At 41.6% G+C, this 18,357-nt stretch overlaps 1 protein-coding gene and 1 long non-coding RNA gene across 6 annotated transcripts in view; one reads left to right on the forward strand and one right to left on the reverse strand.

Moving 5' to 3' along the window:
* AK4 (adenylate kinase 4) overlaps positions 1-18,357 on the forward strand; it is a 73,779-nt gene that overhangs the window by 29,531 nt on the left and 25,891 nt on the right. For all 5 annotated transcript variants that reach the window (XM_019646728.1, XM_019646730.1, XM_019646731.1 and 2 more), the window contains one exon: positions 13,239-13,358. In XM_019646728.1, coding sequence (XP_019502273.1) covers positions 13,239-13,358 — 120 coding nt within the window. The remainder of the gene's footprint in view (positions 1-13,238; positions 13,359-18,357) is intronic.
* LOC109384949 (uncharacterized) overlaps positions 8,182-18,357 on the reverse strand; it is a 53,118-nt gene continuing 42,942 nt past the window's right edge. The window contains exons 2-3 of the long non-coding RNA XR_002124531.1: positions 10,069-10,334; positions 8,182-8,473 (exon numbers count right to left, since the gene is read on the reverse strand). This is a non-coding gene — a long non-coding RNA (uncharacterized LOC109384949). The remainder of the gene's footprint in view (positions 8,474-10,068; positions 10,335-18,357) is intronic.

Here is an 18,357-nt window from a genome sequence, read left to right on the forward strand (position 1 = left end):
ATAATGGTGATTATGTAAAAATATATTTATGGCTCTTGAATAATTTTTAAATTGTTGTGACGGACAGGATTGGCTCTTCCAGGTGTCGGCAAACTTTTGAGACGGAACGTACCCAAAGAGCCGCGTGTGGCTCGCAAAACGCAGTTTGCCCACTGACCCTGGATACCATCCAGCCATGTGTTTAGTGGGCTGTACCATCTAGGTTTGTGTAAGTGCATTCTATGATGTTCACACAACAATGAAATAGCCAAACAACACATTTCATAGAACGGATCCCCATCGTGAAGCAACACATGACTGTAATTGACATAGAACATTATATTAGTAGCAGGTGTACAACATAGTGATTTGATATGTGTATACATTGCAAAATGATCCCAATAAGTCTAGTTAACATCCATCACCATACATAGTAACACAATTATTTTTTTGATGAGAACATTTAAAACCTGCTCTCATAGCAACTTTCAAATATGCAATACAGTATTATTAACTATAGTCACCATACTGTATATTATATCCCTGTGACTTATTTATTTTATAACTGGAAGTTTGTAACTTTTTAGTACCTTTATGCATTTTGCTTCCCACCTCTGGCAACCACCAATCTTTTCTGTGTTTTATGAACTTAGTGGTTTTGTTGTTGTTGTTTGTTTGTCTGTATAGATTCCACATATAAGTGAAATCACATGATGGTATTTTTTGTACGTGTCTGACTTATTTCACTTAGTACGATGCCCTCAAGGTTCATCGTTGTTGTTACAAATGGCAAGATTTCATTCTTTTTTATGGCTAAAGAATATTCCATTTTGTATGTTCCATATTTTCTTTATCTATTCATCCACGCACACTTAGGTTGTTTCCATATCTTGGCTGTTGTAAATAATGCTGCCATGAACATGAGAATGCATGTTGTCTTTTTGAATTAGCGTTTTCATTTTCTTTGGATAAATACCCAGAAATGGAATTGCTGGATCCTATATGGTAGTTCTATTTTTAATTGTTTGAGGAAAGTTTATACTGTTTTCCACTGTGGTTGTCCTCTGCTATTATTATTATTATTATTGTTCTTGCTGGGTGTTAAAGGATGATCGCATTGTATGTCTGCCTACTCAGTGGACCTTATGACCCCACTGGGAGCCCTGTCAGAAAAGAGTGTTAGCATCAGCTGTTTCTCTCCTTCTCTTTCCCTTTGTTTATAGGGCTATCTGCTTCCAGCTCTGGGAGGCTGGCATGCATGGCACATTTTTGGTGTCCTTGCTATAGTTCTCCACCAGAGCACTGCCAGAGAGCTGGGAGGGTGGGAGGGAGAAGAATCCCTCTGCGCAGCAGTAGCAATGCATCCTGTTTGAGCAGATGGCGCTGGAGGAAACAGCAGCTTCCCTCGTGTTGATCTCCAGCCAAGATCCTGCACAGAGAAGCAGCTGAAAAGGTGCCTGGCACTGCTAGATCCATACCCTGGACCTTCTGCTGTGGGAAGGAATCCCTTTTTATGTTGCTTTAAAAGTGAAATTCCTCCTTTTCCTCTGAATGGGGCTAGTAATTGGGCTGTGATAAGGTTACAGGGGAGGCAGAGAAAATCTAGAAAGCTTAAGGGATTTGAAGTATAATCCTTCCTATCCCTCGGGGCTGAAAGTGCCTGGTGTGGTGGATACCAGAGCCGACTTGCAGAATATGAGCTTGAGGAGATGGTTAAACACTCTGGGTCTGAAACTCATCTACGATTTTGGCCAAACTCTCAGGTTACTTGCCTTTCTCTACTTGTTCCTGTGCCCAACTTCTGTTGCCTCCATCTCAATCTGCTTTTTCTCTTCTACTGCTTACATAAGGCAGCACACGGTCCTACGCCAGACGTTCCTGGTGTGTTTATAAGTGCATGTATTCCTATTCTGCGCCAAGAAAATACTCCTGATGTAGGATGTCCAAGACTTTTTGGCTTATAAAACCCCAGGATCTTTTTATTTCATGATTTATTTAAAGTCTTAAAATGAGGTTACTGCACTATCTTATTCTTGGAATCAGTATGGAGGGTCAAATAATAATTGATGTGCTGGCGGGATAAAGAATCTGCTGCTTAGCCTTTGTGCTTAGATATTGGATCACTTTCTTTATCAGTGATGCTAGCTCCTCCCCTCCCCAAAGTCTTGGCTTTTATCCGCACATATTTTTATCTTGGCTATTGTAGAAACACACCCACTGCCAACACATTTCTGGACCCAGAGTTACAAAATTAGACTAAGTGAATGTAAATATCCAGTCTGGCTAGAGAGAAAAGAGCAAAGAGACCTAACAAAGCACTGACCCTTATTCCCAGGAACTCTTCCAGGGAAAGTATGATACAGCATTATCAGACAGTTCAGGCTGGACTTCTGGTCTGGACTCCACTCCTCACATCTAGAGTGGGTGCAATGATCCATGACCGCTGTCCATGAAGGGAGGGAGACCCTCCTTAATCTCTGAGGCCCCTCACCTCACTGCAAAGGTGGAATCTCAGTGGTTGAAACACTGGTGGATTGAGGCATACTAGGAAAGCCAGTCCTCTAACCCTCACACATGGCCACAAAGCCAGATACAAGGAATTGAAATCCCACCTCTGAGATGACAGAGGTGGAAGGGTCCAACTCGCTCCTGCAGATGGGGAAACTTGAGGCCACACTGAAGTACACTGATGTGTTCAGTCCTGTGGGCAATCACCAGGAAGCAGAACAAAGAGCCAAGACCCCAGAGCCTCAGCCCGGTGCTAATTCCTTCTATCGTACAGGCGCTGCCTCATTATAAAGCCCTTCCAGTGTTTTTAAAAGGGTAGTTTTCTTTGATAGAAATGCAGATATTAAAAATAAATCACTGCATGATCTCACTTATATGTGGAATCTAAAACAAAAAGCCAGATGCCATAGATACAGAGAACAGATTGGTGGTTGCCAGAGGTGGGGGTGGGGTGTAGGCAAAACGGGTGAAGGGGCTTAAAAAGGTACAAACTTCCAGTTATAAAATAAATAAGTCATGAAGATAGAATGTACAGCATGGTGACTATAGTTAGTAATACTGTGTTGCAAATTTGAAAGTTGCTAAGAGAGTAGACCTTAGAAGTTCTTATCACAAGAAAAAAGAATTTGTTAACTATGTATGGAGACAGATGTTAACTAGACTTACTGTGGTGACCATTTCACAAAGTATACAAATACCAAATCATGTTGTATGCCTGAAACTAATGTTATCTGTTAATTATATCTCAATAAAAAAAAGAAATCACAGTACAAATTATTTTATTTTTCATATCACAACTAGTGGTAAAGAGATGCACATTTGTACTTTATATACATTTGGGTTCAAATCTAGGTTAAAAGAAAAAAAGTTCTTCCTATTAACTTTCTTTTGACCTAGGGAATGATCAATGATATAGATCACAGATTCAAATAATTTTAGTTACAATTTCCTTTGGTTAAAACACCAATAATAATTGTCCCTCTGATGAGCTAAATATTGTACCCTAAGATGAATGGCAAAAGAAAGGTTTGAAGATGGGTGTACTCTGTGTGAAGTCGCTGTTCCTTAGGACAGACATGTTGTCAGTGACTGGATCCCACAGGTATCAAAAGGGACAAAAGAACGAATAGGATTGAAGTCTTACTTGATAGTTTCAAAGTTTTGTATTATTTTATATTAAACAAGTTATACAGCTATCTTTCTTACCTTCTTCAGAAATAGCTTATAATCCCTAATATCTTGTGGTTTATTAGGAAACCTTTAGGGTAAAGATTATCTGTGTCACACAGACACCCATTAAAGACAGTTCAAAGAGAGGAGGCACACTTTGGGTCGGTTAGTCTAGCATAACCTCTCACTTGGGGTGACTTCTAAGTACTTACATATTAGTTTGAAAATAAGTTGCTTCCTTCCTGCTAAACTTTCTGCTGCTTCTGTTACAGAATATTTGGAATCTTAGTCTCGGAAATCTTTAAGAGTTGACTCATCTGTATTTTGTGGGTGTTGAAGAATGTCAGATAGCTTCAGGAGCAGCCAGCATCCACTTGTAGGAACAGATCACATCTTGTTCAGAAGCTTGAGATTCACATGCAACCTACAGTAATGATCCTTCTGCACCAGCTTGAATAGACTGAAGTGATAGTCGTGAGAACCATTGACAAAAAGTACAAAATGTCCATTTGTGTAGACTAATCAGGTAACAGAATGTTGCTTAATTCGGTAATTTATTTTACTTAGTTATTCAAGGCTTGCCAAAGAATTAGACGGTATGATAACATTTAAAGGAAACATTGCTGCTCATAAGCCTTCAGGTGGAATAGAGAATGTTTTTCTGAGTTTTAATTGCCTTACAGTCATAACTGTGGTTATCAGGACTGTTGAACAATACAATAGATACAAGATATGATAGAGGTGTAGTGAGAAGAAGGTTCATCTAATAATTTGTAGGACTTTGGGGACACAGAGATGGAGAGTCTAAAGATGTGATACCATCTTTAGTAGAGTGTATCTCATGATTCTTTAGTAGATAGTATCTCAAGTAGAGTGGCTCTTGTCGATGGTTAAAATAGGATAGTCTCTGGCCTCAAGGGGATTATAATTTGGTTTGGAGGATATGTAAACAACTTCCATTCAACGGTGAAGAGTGAGATGTAGGTAGAGGTGCAACCACATATGGTTGTACAGACTGACCTGCATGGGGTGGGGGCGGGGGGAGGGCACCTAGCTGAGGGTGTGTGTGGGGCCTGCAGTGCACCCTTGTTCTGTCCACCATGCTGTGTTCCCTGGCATGCAGCTGACTCAGCCTGGAGGAATAGGCATCTTCCAAAGGGGACACCTTTTTTCTCATCTACACAGAGGTACTGTATGGATTAGCCTAAGCCCAGGAGCTGGTGTGTACAGAAGAGGGGGTTATTATTCTGAAGGTGGTAGAAAATGCGTGGCTGTGAGGTGGCTGTTATGTGTAGAACTTGAAGGCTGGCTCTTCCAGCCAACTTTTGCCAGCCCTTCACAGGCCAGCTCCAGGGCTGGAAGCTTTCCTGGGGTCGTCTCAAGGTATCCACCCCTGTGTCCGTGTCTGGGGCATATCTCTGTGGAGCACTGGCTCTCTCCCAACCTGCCTTTCCTCCATGAGCCTGTACACTCACGGAGGGAAGGGACCACAGTCTTATTCAATGTGTGCCTGGCACAGTGAAGGGGTCAGAGGTGGGCAGTAAAGGAACTGGTGGGAGGTGAGGTTCGAGTAGCTCTGGGCCGGATCAGAGTGACCCTAAATGCCGTCCCACGCAGTTTCCATGTCACCCTGTAGAACAGGTCATGAACTGTTGGTGTTGGAGCAGGGAGTGACTTGTGCCAGCGTGTGTCTTGGGAAAGTGCCTCTGGGAGCTTGTGGAGGATGGGTCAGAGGAGGGAGATGGCCTCAGGCAGAGGATGCAGAGGACGAGTTAGGAGGCATGGGTTGCAGCGTTCTTAGAGCTTGGTAGGAAGCAGCTGCTCAGAAACACTTGCCATCATTTTTTATTTAGTTAGTTGAGGATACAGCACCTAATGGAAGCAAAGTGGATACACAGAACAGGAGCAGGTATTTCCCCACAGGCCATACTGTCACTGATGAGGCAGATCTTGCTGGAGTTCACCAAGAAACTCCATTCTCACCATGTTCTTGTCCCTTTACAGGGGCTCCACCATTCCAGGAGACTGCTAAAAGGTTTTGCACCCAATTTCCAACACTGGTAGGGTGTGGAGTTGGGGGTGGGGGAGGAGTTTGCACACCACCAGTGAGCAGTTCTCCAATACCAGCAGGGTGTCTCACAATCCACCCCAATACTGACACTGTCTACCTGGAGACGGGCGGGCCCCAGAGATTAAGGGCTCAGTGACCTTTTGGAGAAGGGATGATACCGGAACTGACAATGGTTTCTCCTAATTCCAGGCAGCCTTAGGAGGGACTCAAGATCATTTACAGGGGTCTTTCATTCTGAGCAGTTCTTTTTCATGAACAATGAAAAGGACATTGAGTTATCTGTTTCTGGTGATTTAGCCAGGCGTCTTGGGGAATTTGCTGTTTTGTGGACACTTGCCCAACTCTTGTCTTCTGTCCAGTTTGCCCTCAAAGGGATTTATAGGTAATCAGAACAAAAAGACAAGGTGTGTGAAAGGTACTGTTCACCCTGGAGGCCAGCTCAGCCATCAGTAATGGGCGCACACCCCGCATCCTGCTTGGCGCGAAACCCAGCAGGCAATACATCATCCATATCCTGCTTGGCACAAGTAGAAATTTTCCATTGCCGTTGCCACCAGCCGTTGCCCCCAGTCATTGCCACCGATTACTTATTCCACCCTATAAAAACTAGACCCTTCCCTCTCACGGCCTCAGCCCGGCAGGTTAATAAACTTGCTTGCTTGAATATCGGTGTCTCTTGCCTCCTTTCTCCTTGGTGAACCTTTCAGTATTTGTGTATCTAGCCTGTCTTTGGAACTTACTTTCTTTCCTTTCCTTTTCTTTTCTTTTCTTTTTTGATTAAGCCTTCCTGCTACCTGTTGGCAGCTCAGCTCGGGCCAGGAATCGAACCGGCAACCCTGTTGCTCAGAGCTCACACTCTTGAATGAGCTCTTAACCAACTGAGCCACTCGGCTGGCCCATGGAACTCTTTTTGAGAAATTGAAGCAGGTTTGTGCTTTATCCCCATGTGCTAGCATTAGAATTTCGTGAGGCTGCTTTCTCTGCCAAGCAAACTGACAAGGGCAGATGAGGGGACTGTTTTCTGGATTGGGACTCTTCAGACCAATGGTTTATTTCTGTTTGCTGTTGTAGTGAGGTGTTCATTCAGATGCAGATACATTGTTCAATAATAACAGTCTATTTTGCTGTGGTTGTTGACCTTTCCAGGTTTTCATGTTGGGGACTGAGAGGTGTTGTAGGAGTTTGGTTTTGTATCAGATTGAGGACACATTGTCTGTCCTGCTCCAGAGAAGAGCCAAAGCTGCCAAACAAAGTTGGAAAAGTATGTTGCGCTTAGATCTTTCTCTTAACTAGTTAATTGGATTAAGATGGTTCTGGGTGTCTTCCATAGAGTTATCTTAAACTTGGAATTGCAGTCTACATTGGGTTAGCTCAGGGTTCTCTCTCAAGGGCAGACGGCCTTCTAACGTTGCTTCTGCTTTAGTGCAGGCCTTCATCTTTTTTTTTTTTTTTAAGATTTTATTGGGGAATTGGAGGAGGGGAACAGTGTGAGGAATCAGGGAAGGGGAAAAGACAAGTTGATGTCCTTTTGTTATTCAGTCTAGTTGTGGAGGACATCGCTTCACTGGCCCATGTTGGTATTGTGATCATTGCGCTCTTCCCAATTGAGGCAGATTGGGTTGCCGGCCATTGGACGGTGGCTCACTGCAGCTCACGGCAGCCTACACCATCGCCGGTGACTCACGGCAGCCCAGCTCTAGGTCGAGCTGTTGTTCACCATCTTAGCTGTAGAGGGCACAGTGTCACTGGCCCTCATGTGGGATCTGAACCAGCGGCCCTGCTGCTCAGAGCTTGCGCTCCCAAGCCAACTCTTAACCAATGAGCCACTCGGCCGGCTCCATCTCATGCTTTGAATATTATAACAGCCTCCTTTTTTTCCACCATGCCATCCAAGTTTCACATTGCCTTGGGCATGTGACCTGAGTAGTTACACACAGTCCTGTACTTTGTTTAATGCTCTGTTGTTGCCATCTTGAAATTTTTAATTTTTTTAAAAAAAGATTTTATTGGGGAACTGGGGGAGGGGAACAGACAAGTTGCTGTCCTTTTGTTCTTCAGTCTAGTTGTAGAGGACGTCGTTTCACTGGCCCATGTTGGTATTGTGATCATTGCTCTCTTCGCGGGTGAGGCAGATCAGTCGCCGGCCATGGACGGCCGCTCATGACAGCTCACGGCAGCTCACGCCGGCTGCTGGCCACTCTCAGTAGCTCACAGCAGCCCACTGCAGCTCCACTGCAACCTGCGCTGTCGCCGGCAACTCACAGCAGCCCAGCTCCAGGTCGAGCTGTTGTTCACCATCTTAGCTGTAGAGGGCGCAGTGTCACTGGCCCATGTGGGATCCGAACCAGCGGCCCTGGTGCTCAGAGTTCAGGCTCCCAAGCCAACTTTTAACCAACGAGCCACTCGGCCAGCCAGAAATTTTTAATTTTTGAAGAAGATGGTTCCATATTTTCATTTTGCTTGGGCGCTGCAAATTAAGTAGCTTGGTCTTGGCTATGGGAATGGCATTTCTGAAACTACCTTTTTTTAATTTATTTTTTTTCTCTTATCCTTTAAAGTCCATACTCTTCATCCTATTTGTCTAGCTCTGTCGCTCATGGTGTGCTTTTCTTCAGCTGTCACTAATTCAGGTTCTTCCGGTTATGGTAAGCAGCCCCATACCTCTGCAACATAGGCCCGTGGTGTTTCCTTTCTCTTCATTTCCCCTTCCATGGCCTGGTTCATCTTAATTCATGGTTTGAAATACTGAAAAAGTAAGACTCAGCTGTGAAACCTAACACAGCCCACTGAACTATTACTGATCATTCTTTGTCTCCTACCTCCCTTGGAAAACTGGCTTCTGACAGGTTGGCCATGTTTGATTTGGGATTATGGTTCTGTAATCCCTGTACAGGATGATCAGATAGATTTTTACCAGAGGAAAACATTTTTTCTGTCATCCTCAGGGTGCTTTATTTATTCATTCACGCATCAAATTTTTATGGAGCGTCTAACATATGCCTGGCTGTATTCTAAGTACTGAGGATATGGTACTGAACAAAATACTTCACTTCTTTTTTTCAGTGAGTTAATAATCTAGTTGGGAGAGGCAGAAAGTAAATTAACAAATACATTAATATATAACATATAAGGTCTGGAGAAGGATAAGAGACTGAAGGGTGATGGGGGTGTATGTTTGTGCTATTTAGAAGGTCTGTTTGAGGTGATACTTAATCAGAGACCTGAGTGAAATGAGGGCTTGACCTGTGTGAAATTCTGGAAGAAAGTGTTCCTGGCAGAGAGAACAAGTTAAAAATCCTTGAAGTGGGCACATGCTTGTGTCAATGAAAAAATATCCAGCCTAAGAGAAAGCTTATAAGAGTTTGAGCCAAACTGACGGCAATTACCAGGAAGCAAAATCTCAATGGATTGAGAAAATGCTCCAGAAAATGGCCGTTTTGCAACCTATTTTATACATTAGAATCAAAGGAGGAGAGTTACATGAAATCTATTGGTTGTAGATTAAGGGGGTGGGAGAAAGCAAAGGGGGGGTGGGCAGGGGAGTCTCTGGGATTGGATAAAAAGTAAAATGGAGAGACACACACTTACATTGGTGGGTACAGGATAGTTAATAGCAGTTTACAGCACATAGAGATAGTATTTGGGGAACAAGAAAACAATGAGGGACTTTGTAGTTTCCTGCTCTGGTGTGGTGGGTTGTGCCTCCTGGGGGATCTGGAAGAAGAGATTACTCTGATATTGCAAAGGTATGTTATCTTGGATGCAAAAAGACAACAGACAGGCTCACTTAAGGTAAAGATTGACCTGTGTCAAGGAAGCTCCCGGCCAAGGATGTAACTACCAGCCAGGACTGGCTTTTAGTTAGGAATTTTTATATTCAGACCATCTTGTGTGGTTATTTTTCAGTCTCCTGAGCTTGTCAGGTTTAATATGTGGCCCCTTTTCTGTCCACACTTGCGATCTTCAGGAAACTACAAGGAGGCTAGTGGCTGGAATAGAGTGGGCAATGAAGGGAGAAGTGGGAGATGGGGTTAGAGAACAGGGCCTGTCCACATCTTGTAGACCATGGTGAGGACTTGGGCTTATACCGAGTGAGATGGGAAGACATTGGAGTGTTCCGATTAGCTTGCATTTTAAAAAACTCACTCCACCTGTTGTATTTATGCAAAGGAGCCATCTCAAGTGCTGTTGAGAAGTGAAGTAAGCTAAGAATTGAGAATTGACTATTTAGGTATTGTGATTATTTTGGATGACTGATGTGCAGAAGATCCCAAAAGCAATCTTTTGATTTTGTAGCAGGTCAAGGATTGGTATGGGTAAAAGACCCACTTTGATCTTACCTGTGGGATCCTTTATCAATCTGTTGATTCTTTGGCCAGTCGCTTCCTCTTAGGTTTGGAACTTAACTCAAGGCTTCCTCACTTTTACTTCGTTTTCTGATAAGCCATGCACTCATGTGAACTACCCAGGCAGTCCAAGGCCATCATTGTGCTTTTCTCTCCTCACAATGACGACGTTTCTTCTGCAGTCATCCTCACAGTTTGCTCTTGTTTGTTCACAGCAGTTACTGTTGCACTATTATGTTTTAATCAGTTGTCTTGGGACACTGTGGAAGTAGAATTTCAAGAACTTAATGTTCTACTAGATATAAAGAATGAGAGAAGTCAACAAAATCAACACAATGGGTGTTTAATCTTAGGAGACATCTGAAGAGCGATGCTGTTGATTGAGACAAGGCATGCTAGGACAAGAACAGAGTGGGAGGGGAAAGCGTGATTTTGGACATAAGTTTGAGGGGTCAGTGGGAGGCACACATGGAGCTGTTTAGCAGATATTCAGAGGGCTTAGGGGCATCATTTTGGATACTGTTCTTCATTAAATTACTGAATCCACATGTACCCCTATACCATAAATTCCCTCAACTGAAGGGACCCGAAACATTAATGTCACCCAATCCCCAGCCCAGTTGTCAGAGTCCTTTCCTAGGCAGTCTTTGAGTTTGCATTCAAACACTTCTTTAGGCAACTTTTTCTATCCACCTGTAATTCCCACTACTAGTCCTAATTCTATGCCCTAGGGACTGAATAAAATAATACCTTGTTCATGTGTCAAGTAGTAGGTTATGCGTGAATCGTTATGTCCTTCTCTGAGTCTTCTTATTCCCAAATAAGACATTCCCTCCTCTTTTGGGGGGTGGGACTAAGAGCCGGGCTCTGGGGCTGGTTGGCCTGACCGTGGCCGAGTAGGACAGCACCAAACTCATCAGTTACTGCAAGCATACTATCATCTGCCAGCAATTTTTCAGATATAAAACTCACATACCATATAGGTATTATCCAAGAGAACTGAAAGCATATGTTCATACAAAAACTTGTATATGAATGTTCATTGCAGCATTGTTTATAATAGCCCCAAAGTGGAAACAACCCAATGCCTGTTAACTGATGTACGTGCATACAAAATATGGTGTATCCATACCGTGGAGTACTAACATTCATCCATGAAAATGAATGAAGTACTGCCACATGGTACAACATGAATGAACCTTGAAATCATTCTGCTAAGTTAAAGAAGCCAGACACAAAATGCCACGTATTATATGATTCTGTTTATATGAGATGTGCAAAACTGGCACATCTGTAAAGACAGAAAGTAGATTAGTCGTTGCCAGAGGCTAGAGGGAGGAGGAAATGGGGAGTGACTGCTGATGGGCACAGGGTTTCTTCCTGGGGTGATAAAAATGGTTTGACATTCGGTAGTGGTGATGTGTGCACAACATTTAGAACGTATGAAATATCACTGAATGTTATGGCATATGTTGTATCTCAGTAGAGCTGTCATTAGAGAAAAATGGGTGTTATCTCCTATCGGAAGGTGAGGATTAAATAAAGCAACACATAAAGTGCCTAAAGAACAGGGCCTGGGACATAGTATTACTCATTTAATGATTGTTAGTAATTTCTCTGAAGAAAAGGAATACTGCTAAAATATCAGGAAGCTGCAACTTTTCTGCACTACTGTATTTGTAGACTATTACTTGTCACATAGTATGCAGTCCGTGAATACTTGTTGAATGAATGTGTTTTGTTCCCATTCACGTTCAGCCGCCTTCAGGAATGCGCTTGTCTCCTGTGCTCTGCTTCTGCAACATGTTACTGAATCTGTCGCTGGGCCTAACTGAGCTCCTTGTCCAGCAGCCATAGCGGCGTGGGTGGAGCTAGCTCTCCACAGCCCCTACTTCAGTGTTGAAGTTGGAATTAGGAGTGTAGACTCAGTCTGGGGAAGGAAAGACTCTGCCTTAAATTCAAGGTGAAGGTGGGGACAGAATGATTCTTGAGCTTTTCCCCCCAGTAATTTAATTCTGATTGATGTTTTTAGAAGAACTGAATTGGCCTGTGGAGGATGTGGTTCTTACTAGTTCATAATCAGTTTCCTGGACTGCAAAGGACTTCATGTTGATTAAAAAAAAATCAGTTGGTAGAAATTTAACTGATTTAAACTGATAATTTGTTCTGTTGAATCCAACTCACAACTTCCACAGCTAAGAATTTGTTATTTTAAATTAAGATAGAAGCATTTTTTTTTCCTCTGAAAATAACGTTTTAAAAATTCTCACCCTCTTATGAACTTAGCATTCCACTGATCACACTGAGTTGCTTTTACAAATGTGTAGCGAGGTACCATTTGCTTATATTGATTGAGGCTCATGAAAAGAGATAAACCTATTGTCTGTATTACCCAGCATTCTTTTTAGAAGACCAGTGTAAATTTTTTCCCTTTGGTCTCTAAGTAATGGTTATGCTTCTCAGCTTCCTTTAGTCTTCTGTATATCATGAACCATAGAGTTGACCACATTTCCTTGTTATCATGAACTGTTGGGAGGCTCAGTGTCCTATTTGTAGCTCACCTCTGGGACGTCTTTCCCTGCCTTTTTGTACCACTCTCCCACTAGATTCAGATTTGTTTCCTACTGTCATTTTCTCTTTGCCTAATTTATTCTCTTTTACCTTTATTGCTGTCTCTGTATATTTTCAAGAGCTGCTTTAAAAAACAATTTTTTTTTTATTGGGTAACAGTGTGTTTTTTCCAGGACCCATCAGCTCCAAGTCAAGTCATTGTCCTTCCATCTAGTTGTGGGAGGCGCAGCTCAGCTCCAAGTTCAGTCGCCATTTTCAATCTATTTGCGGGAGAGGCAGGGGGTGGAGGGGCGCAACCCACTATCCAATGTGGGAATCCAACTGGCAACCTTGTTGTTAAGAGCATGCGCTCTAACCAACTAAATCACCCCGAGCTGCTTTTTAAAAAATTCTTTGGGAGACAAATGGGAGATAGTGCCACCATTATTGAAGCCAGTATTTAAAATGTTACGTGAAAACATCTACCTATAACTTTACCTTCTGTACCAACAGGGAGGAAGGGGAGAGAAGGCAAACCTGTTGGAAAAGAGTTTGTAAGCATTTTATTTTTTTGAAGCTTTTTTGAGTATCTCTTTTTCCTGTCTTTTTAATAGAAGTTGGTGATATGGCAAAGCAGTACATAGAGAAAGGTCTTTTGGTTCCAGATCATGTGATCACACGTCTAATGATGTCGGAGCTGGAGAATAGGCGTGACCAGCACTGGCTGCTAGATGGTGAGTTGAACCAGTGGGTAAGCTGGATGTCTGTGAATAGTTGGTCCTCTGTTGAACTCCATTATTGTTCCAGTTTTGAAGATGCCTTTTGTTTCCATGACTAAGTCCTCGTAAGTATAACTCATCTGAAATCAGAGGATCTTTCATTCATAATAGGCCACACAAAGTAAAGCTGTGAGTTGTCATTTTTCACCTGTCAGATTAACAAAAGATTGAAAAATCGGAAAATCTTTTATTGAGTGTGTCGGAAATAAGTATTGTTGAGAGTATAAAGTGGGCAACCTTTGGAGGGCAGTTTAGCAATCTTTATTTACACTTTTTGATTCAGCAATTCTGTGCTAGATTGTTTTGCCTAATGATGTATCTTCAAGGATACTTATTTTTAGCATTATTTATAAACAACAAGACATTGGTAACAGCCTAAGTATCTATCATAGGGATGCCTTAAATTTTGGTAGGTTTACTACCCAAATCTACCTATATGTTGACATGGATAGATCTCTAAGATAAATTGCCAAGTGAAAAAAGCTAGCTGCAATATAGTGTGTTATGTATTATTATTTATGAAAAAAAATGGAGGGATGGTATAATATTACTATATATTACTTACAAACACATGCATAAGCTATCTTTGGAAGGATATAAAAATTGATAACAGTGATTGACACTGTATAAGGATTAAGGTTGGGGGAGAGACTTACCTTTCACTGTATACCCTTTGATACTGCTTAATGTTTAATATTTATTAAGCAACACATGGACCTGATTTAAAAACTCAGTTAGTGGTTCCTAAACTTTGTAGGCATTATGGATCCCTTGATGGCAACTTGATACTTCACCCAAGAACCATGCACGCAGATGCTCATACACAAAATATTGCAGTTTTTTACTCCAGCAAGCTGGCATTCAGAATCTTCTACTTTAAGTTTGCCCAATATAAACCTTTTGATTTATTAAAGGAAAAAGATGGACAGGGTGGATTGTCTTATTAAATAGCAAGATTCCTTGGTGCAAAGAAAATAGAAACTTGATGAACATACTGTTTGTTCTCTATGCACTCAAAATGTGGATAGTGCGATTTAGCTGTAACAAGCGTCTTTCCAGTACAGAGCAGTTTTTCTTTAGTTCACACAATGCACTCATTTCTATCTTAACTTGGTGAAACTGAAGCCTGGGGAAAGTTGTAACAGTTCAAATCTTGATGTTTGCCAGCCACAGAGAAACCAGAGGAAGTGTCCTACATTTAAACTATCAGATTGCCTATATTTTTCCTAACGTCTAGAGCCCTGAATCTCCAAATGATGAATATGGTGGAGAATTCTACGTCGGTGTTTCTCAGTGTGTAGCCTGCAGTGTTTGTAATTGCTAGACAAGAAAAGAGAGTTTATGGCCAAAAACATGTTTCAAAAATGGCAGTTTAAATATTAAAACTTTCTAGCATTTATTGAGCACTTACTGTATACAAGGCATTGTTCTGAACGCTTGATATTATCTCCTTCAATCCCTACAATAATTGTATGAAGTAGATATTATTATCCACATTTAATAGATGAGAAAACTGAGGCAAAGTAGGGCTCCGTTACCTGCCCAAAGATAAAATGCCAAAATTAACCAGTTTCCTTTACTTCAGGTTTTTACCGAACCTTCAATATGATGCGATTTAATTCTTCACAGAAGGAGATATCATGAGGTATTTTCTGAATTTATTTGACTATAGAATCTCCCGCTTTGTTCCCAACACCCACTGAGAACCTCTAGGATTCTCAGTTCTACTGAGAATGAAGTACTGTTCAGTATATTCCTCACTTTGTAGGTGTTCTAAAAAGATGACTATAAAGTGGATCATCTCTTTCTATAATACCTTCCTTAAAAAATATATGGAACTGTGTCCTCATGGGTCTGGAGGAAACCAATGAACTGAATATTTTTGTTAAGAGAAAGGCTATAATGGTTTGTGGAAGGCATATGTGTATTCATTAGGCAATCGTGAATAAAGCTCCTACTGTGTGTCAGAGACTATTTAGTGCTATTGATAAAATGGTAAGGCACTGTCCCTACTTTTTTTTTGTTTTTGTTTTTTTTTTAGCTGAGCCATCCTGCCACCTGTTGGCAACTCAGCGGCTGCTCAGCTTGGGCTGGAACCCGAACTGCTGTTGCTGAGAGCTCAAACTCTTGAGCGAGCTCTTAACCAACTGAGCCACTTAACCGGCCCTCTCCCTACTTTTTAAGGGGCTTATATCACAGTAGGGGAGTCAGGTGTGTAAAAAATTAATTATTGACCGTGCACTAGAAGCCTATCTATTTAGTGCCCTGAGGACAAAAAGGAGAAAATTATGTTCCATTGGTGGAGGAGGGATTGGAACAACTTTATGGAAAAAGAGATGAATAGAGAAATGTGCAGGTTGATGGATGGGGTTGGGAAGGGGGATTTTTTTCAGCAGAGGGACAGTGTGAACTGAGTGAGAGGGATGACTTAGCCTAGTATTTTCCTGGGCCTACAAGCTGGAGGCGGCAAGGGAACCCCTGGAATGGATGGGTGGGATTTGATTCCATACAAAGATGGTGGAACTGGACATTGCTGGCTGTAGGGGCCATTGAGGAGCTAAGTAGTGACATAACATGATTAGATTTGTGTCTCACAAGGACTCTTTTCTTAGCAGCAGGGGAGAGATTAGGTGCTGAGGCAAGGAGACGGTGGTGACTAGAAGCCAAATAAGAGATTGGTAGAATAGTTGCATCAAGGGATTTTGAAGACCTGAATTTAAGCAATAGCAGTGGGATGGAAAGGAGGCACCATTCGGGAGAGAGTGGGTTGAGGAGGAAGAAATGACAGGAGTTGTGACTGATGTTAAGTACTACAGCCCTGGGTTTTCTTTTATTGCCTTCTGAGCTTTTTGAGTTTTTTGGGGTTTTTTTAGCTATCATCACCTTCCCTTCACTTCTCCAGCCAGGTTAATTTCTCTAGACTCTACACATTGAACTCACAAAAGTTAGCCCTCCAGTACTTCTCCTGTAGGCATTTGCCATAAATGATAAACTTGGCTTTGCCACCACCTAACAGTAATTTCCTGAGTTTAAATTCTTTAATTGTAAGGCTTCTCACCTCATAAAGGAAACGTTTAGTAAAGTTAAAAGTCTGTTTTAAAAAGGGATCATCTATGTTACACTTTTTTGGAAGGTGGTTAGTGTAATAACGACTAAGCCCAGTTAGTGCCAGACTGCTCCCTTTTTAAACTAAATGTTTAACATAATATTTTTATTGAGATATAATTCATATACCATAAAATTCACCCACTTAAAGTGTACAATTCATTGCTTTTTAATGTATTCACAAGGTTCTGCAACCATTACTACTATCTAACTGTAAAACACTTTCACCACCCCAAAAAGAAACCCGTACCCATTAGCACAGTCTGCCCATTTTGCATCCCAGCTCTGCCACTTACTGGCAGTGTGCGTGACCTTGGGCAAGATACCCTGCCTCTCTGTATATCTTAGTCCTCATGGAAAATAGGGATTAGAAAAGGGTTTGTAAGGATGACGTGAATATATGCAAAATGCTTAGAAGAATGCATGCCATATAGGAAGTGCAATATAAGTATGAGATTTTGTTAATATGCATTGTACTTGATATGCTGGTCTTTATTTTTTTCTTTTTCCTGACAGCATGAAGTGTTAAGTTCAAAAGTAGTTTTAAAAATATTTAGCTCTGAGAAGTTGAAAAGTCGGTTGCAGTTATGGAATGTTTTATCTCTCTTTTTAATGCTTTGCTTTTGCCATAACTTTTCCTCAGGGTAAAGTTCTTTTACATCACAGGCCTGTTTTTAGGAAAGTGCGTCAGTCTCCTAACTGATTTAGCCTGTATCTTTCTCCTTGAACAACCATCTGGTCACTTTTTCAGTTGTGATTTTTCTTTAAAGCTCTGGAACAAGTCCATCTGGCAAAGCGAGGAGTGTCAGGAATGGCCGAGTCCAGCGTTCAGCCGTGAACTTCTTAGGGTGGAGGGCACGTGCTCTGCGGAGGATGTGCCTGTTGAGTGTGCTAAAGGCGAGTGAGTGTGGACAGGACAAGAAAGGAATTCTTGATGACAGATGACTCATCGCCTTGGTCCATATGGCTGTGGAGAGGCATCCTGCAAATGGTGGGTGGAAATGAGTCGCGTGGACGCAAGCCAGAGGGGGTGGTGGGTGAGGTTGGTGACTGCCGTGTGGTTTGGTCAGCTACATCCTTGCTAAATGAAGTTCAGCACCACCTTACCTTCACATTGTACTTTCTAGTTGGGTGAGAAACACTCTTAAGTGTTAATGTGTATATATGTGTGTTGGTTTTCCCCCCTTTTTTTCTTTCTTTAATTGCCTTGGAAGTTTAATGTATGAGAGCAGTGTTTTCAAAATCATTTTCTTTGATTTTAAGGCAGATATTCTACCAGAGGAATGTAAGGCTGCACAAGCCTTCTAATTTTGTTATAAAACCATGCTTTTTAGTTTCATAGAAAAGGTATTGTATTTACTGCTAGGTGATCTTAAGGTGAAGCAGTAATCAGGGAATAATAACCAGCTCTTTAAAACAAATACAAATTCTTTACTTTTTAAAAGAGGTCTGGCAATGATTTGGGGCCAGCAGGGAGGTGTGTGAGTAATAGATTTTTTTTTTTGTTTTGCATTTCTGAACCTGGCTGCCAGCCTATGCATTTAAACAGGAGCCTATAAATTCTTAAACTGAATCCTAATTTATCTTTAGGCAGCAGGATGTAACAGGATTGTCTGCCAGATGACTTTAGGTGTAGGTATCAAAATATTTTAAATTTATTGTTCAAAGTTTGGTTTAACGGAAAGCAGTCTTAAAATTTGGAATTATAAGTGGAATATAATTTAGACCTTTTAATTGGAGATAAAAATACTTTTAGAATGAGAGTCATCATTTGGTCTATGGTTGTATGTTCCATTTGTTTTGCTCTGAGTAACGCTAAGCACTAACTGGTGCTTTCTGTAGGTAATTT

This window comes from Hipposideros armiger, unplaced genomic scaffold (genome assembly GCF_001890085.2).
Source record: "Hipposideros armiger isolate ML-2016 unplaced genomic scaffold, ASM189008v1 scaffold_106, whole genome shotgun sequence".
NCBI classification, from domain to species: Eukaryota; Metazoa; Chordata; class Mammalia; order Chiroptera; family Hipposideridae; genus Hipposideros; species Hipposideros armiger.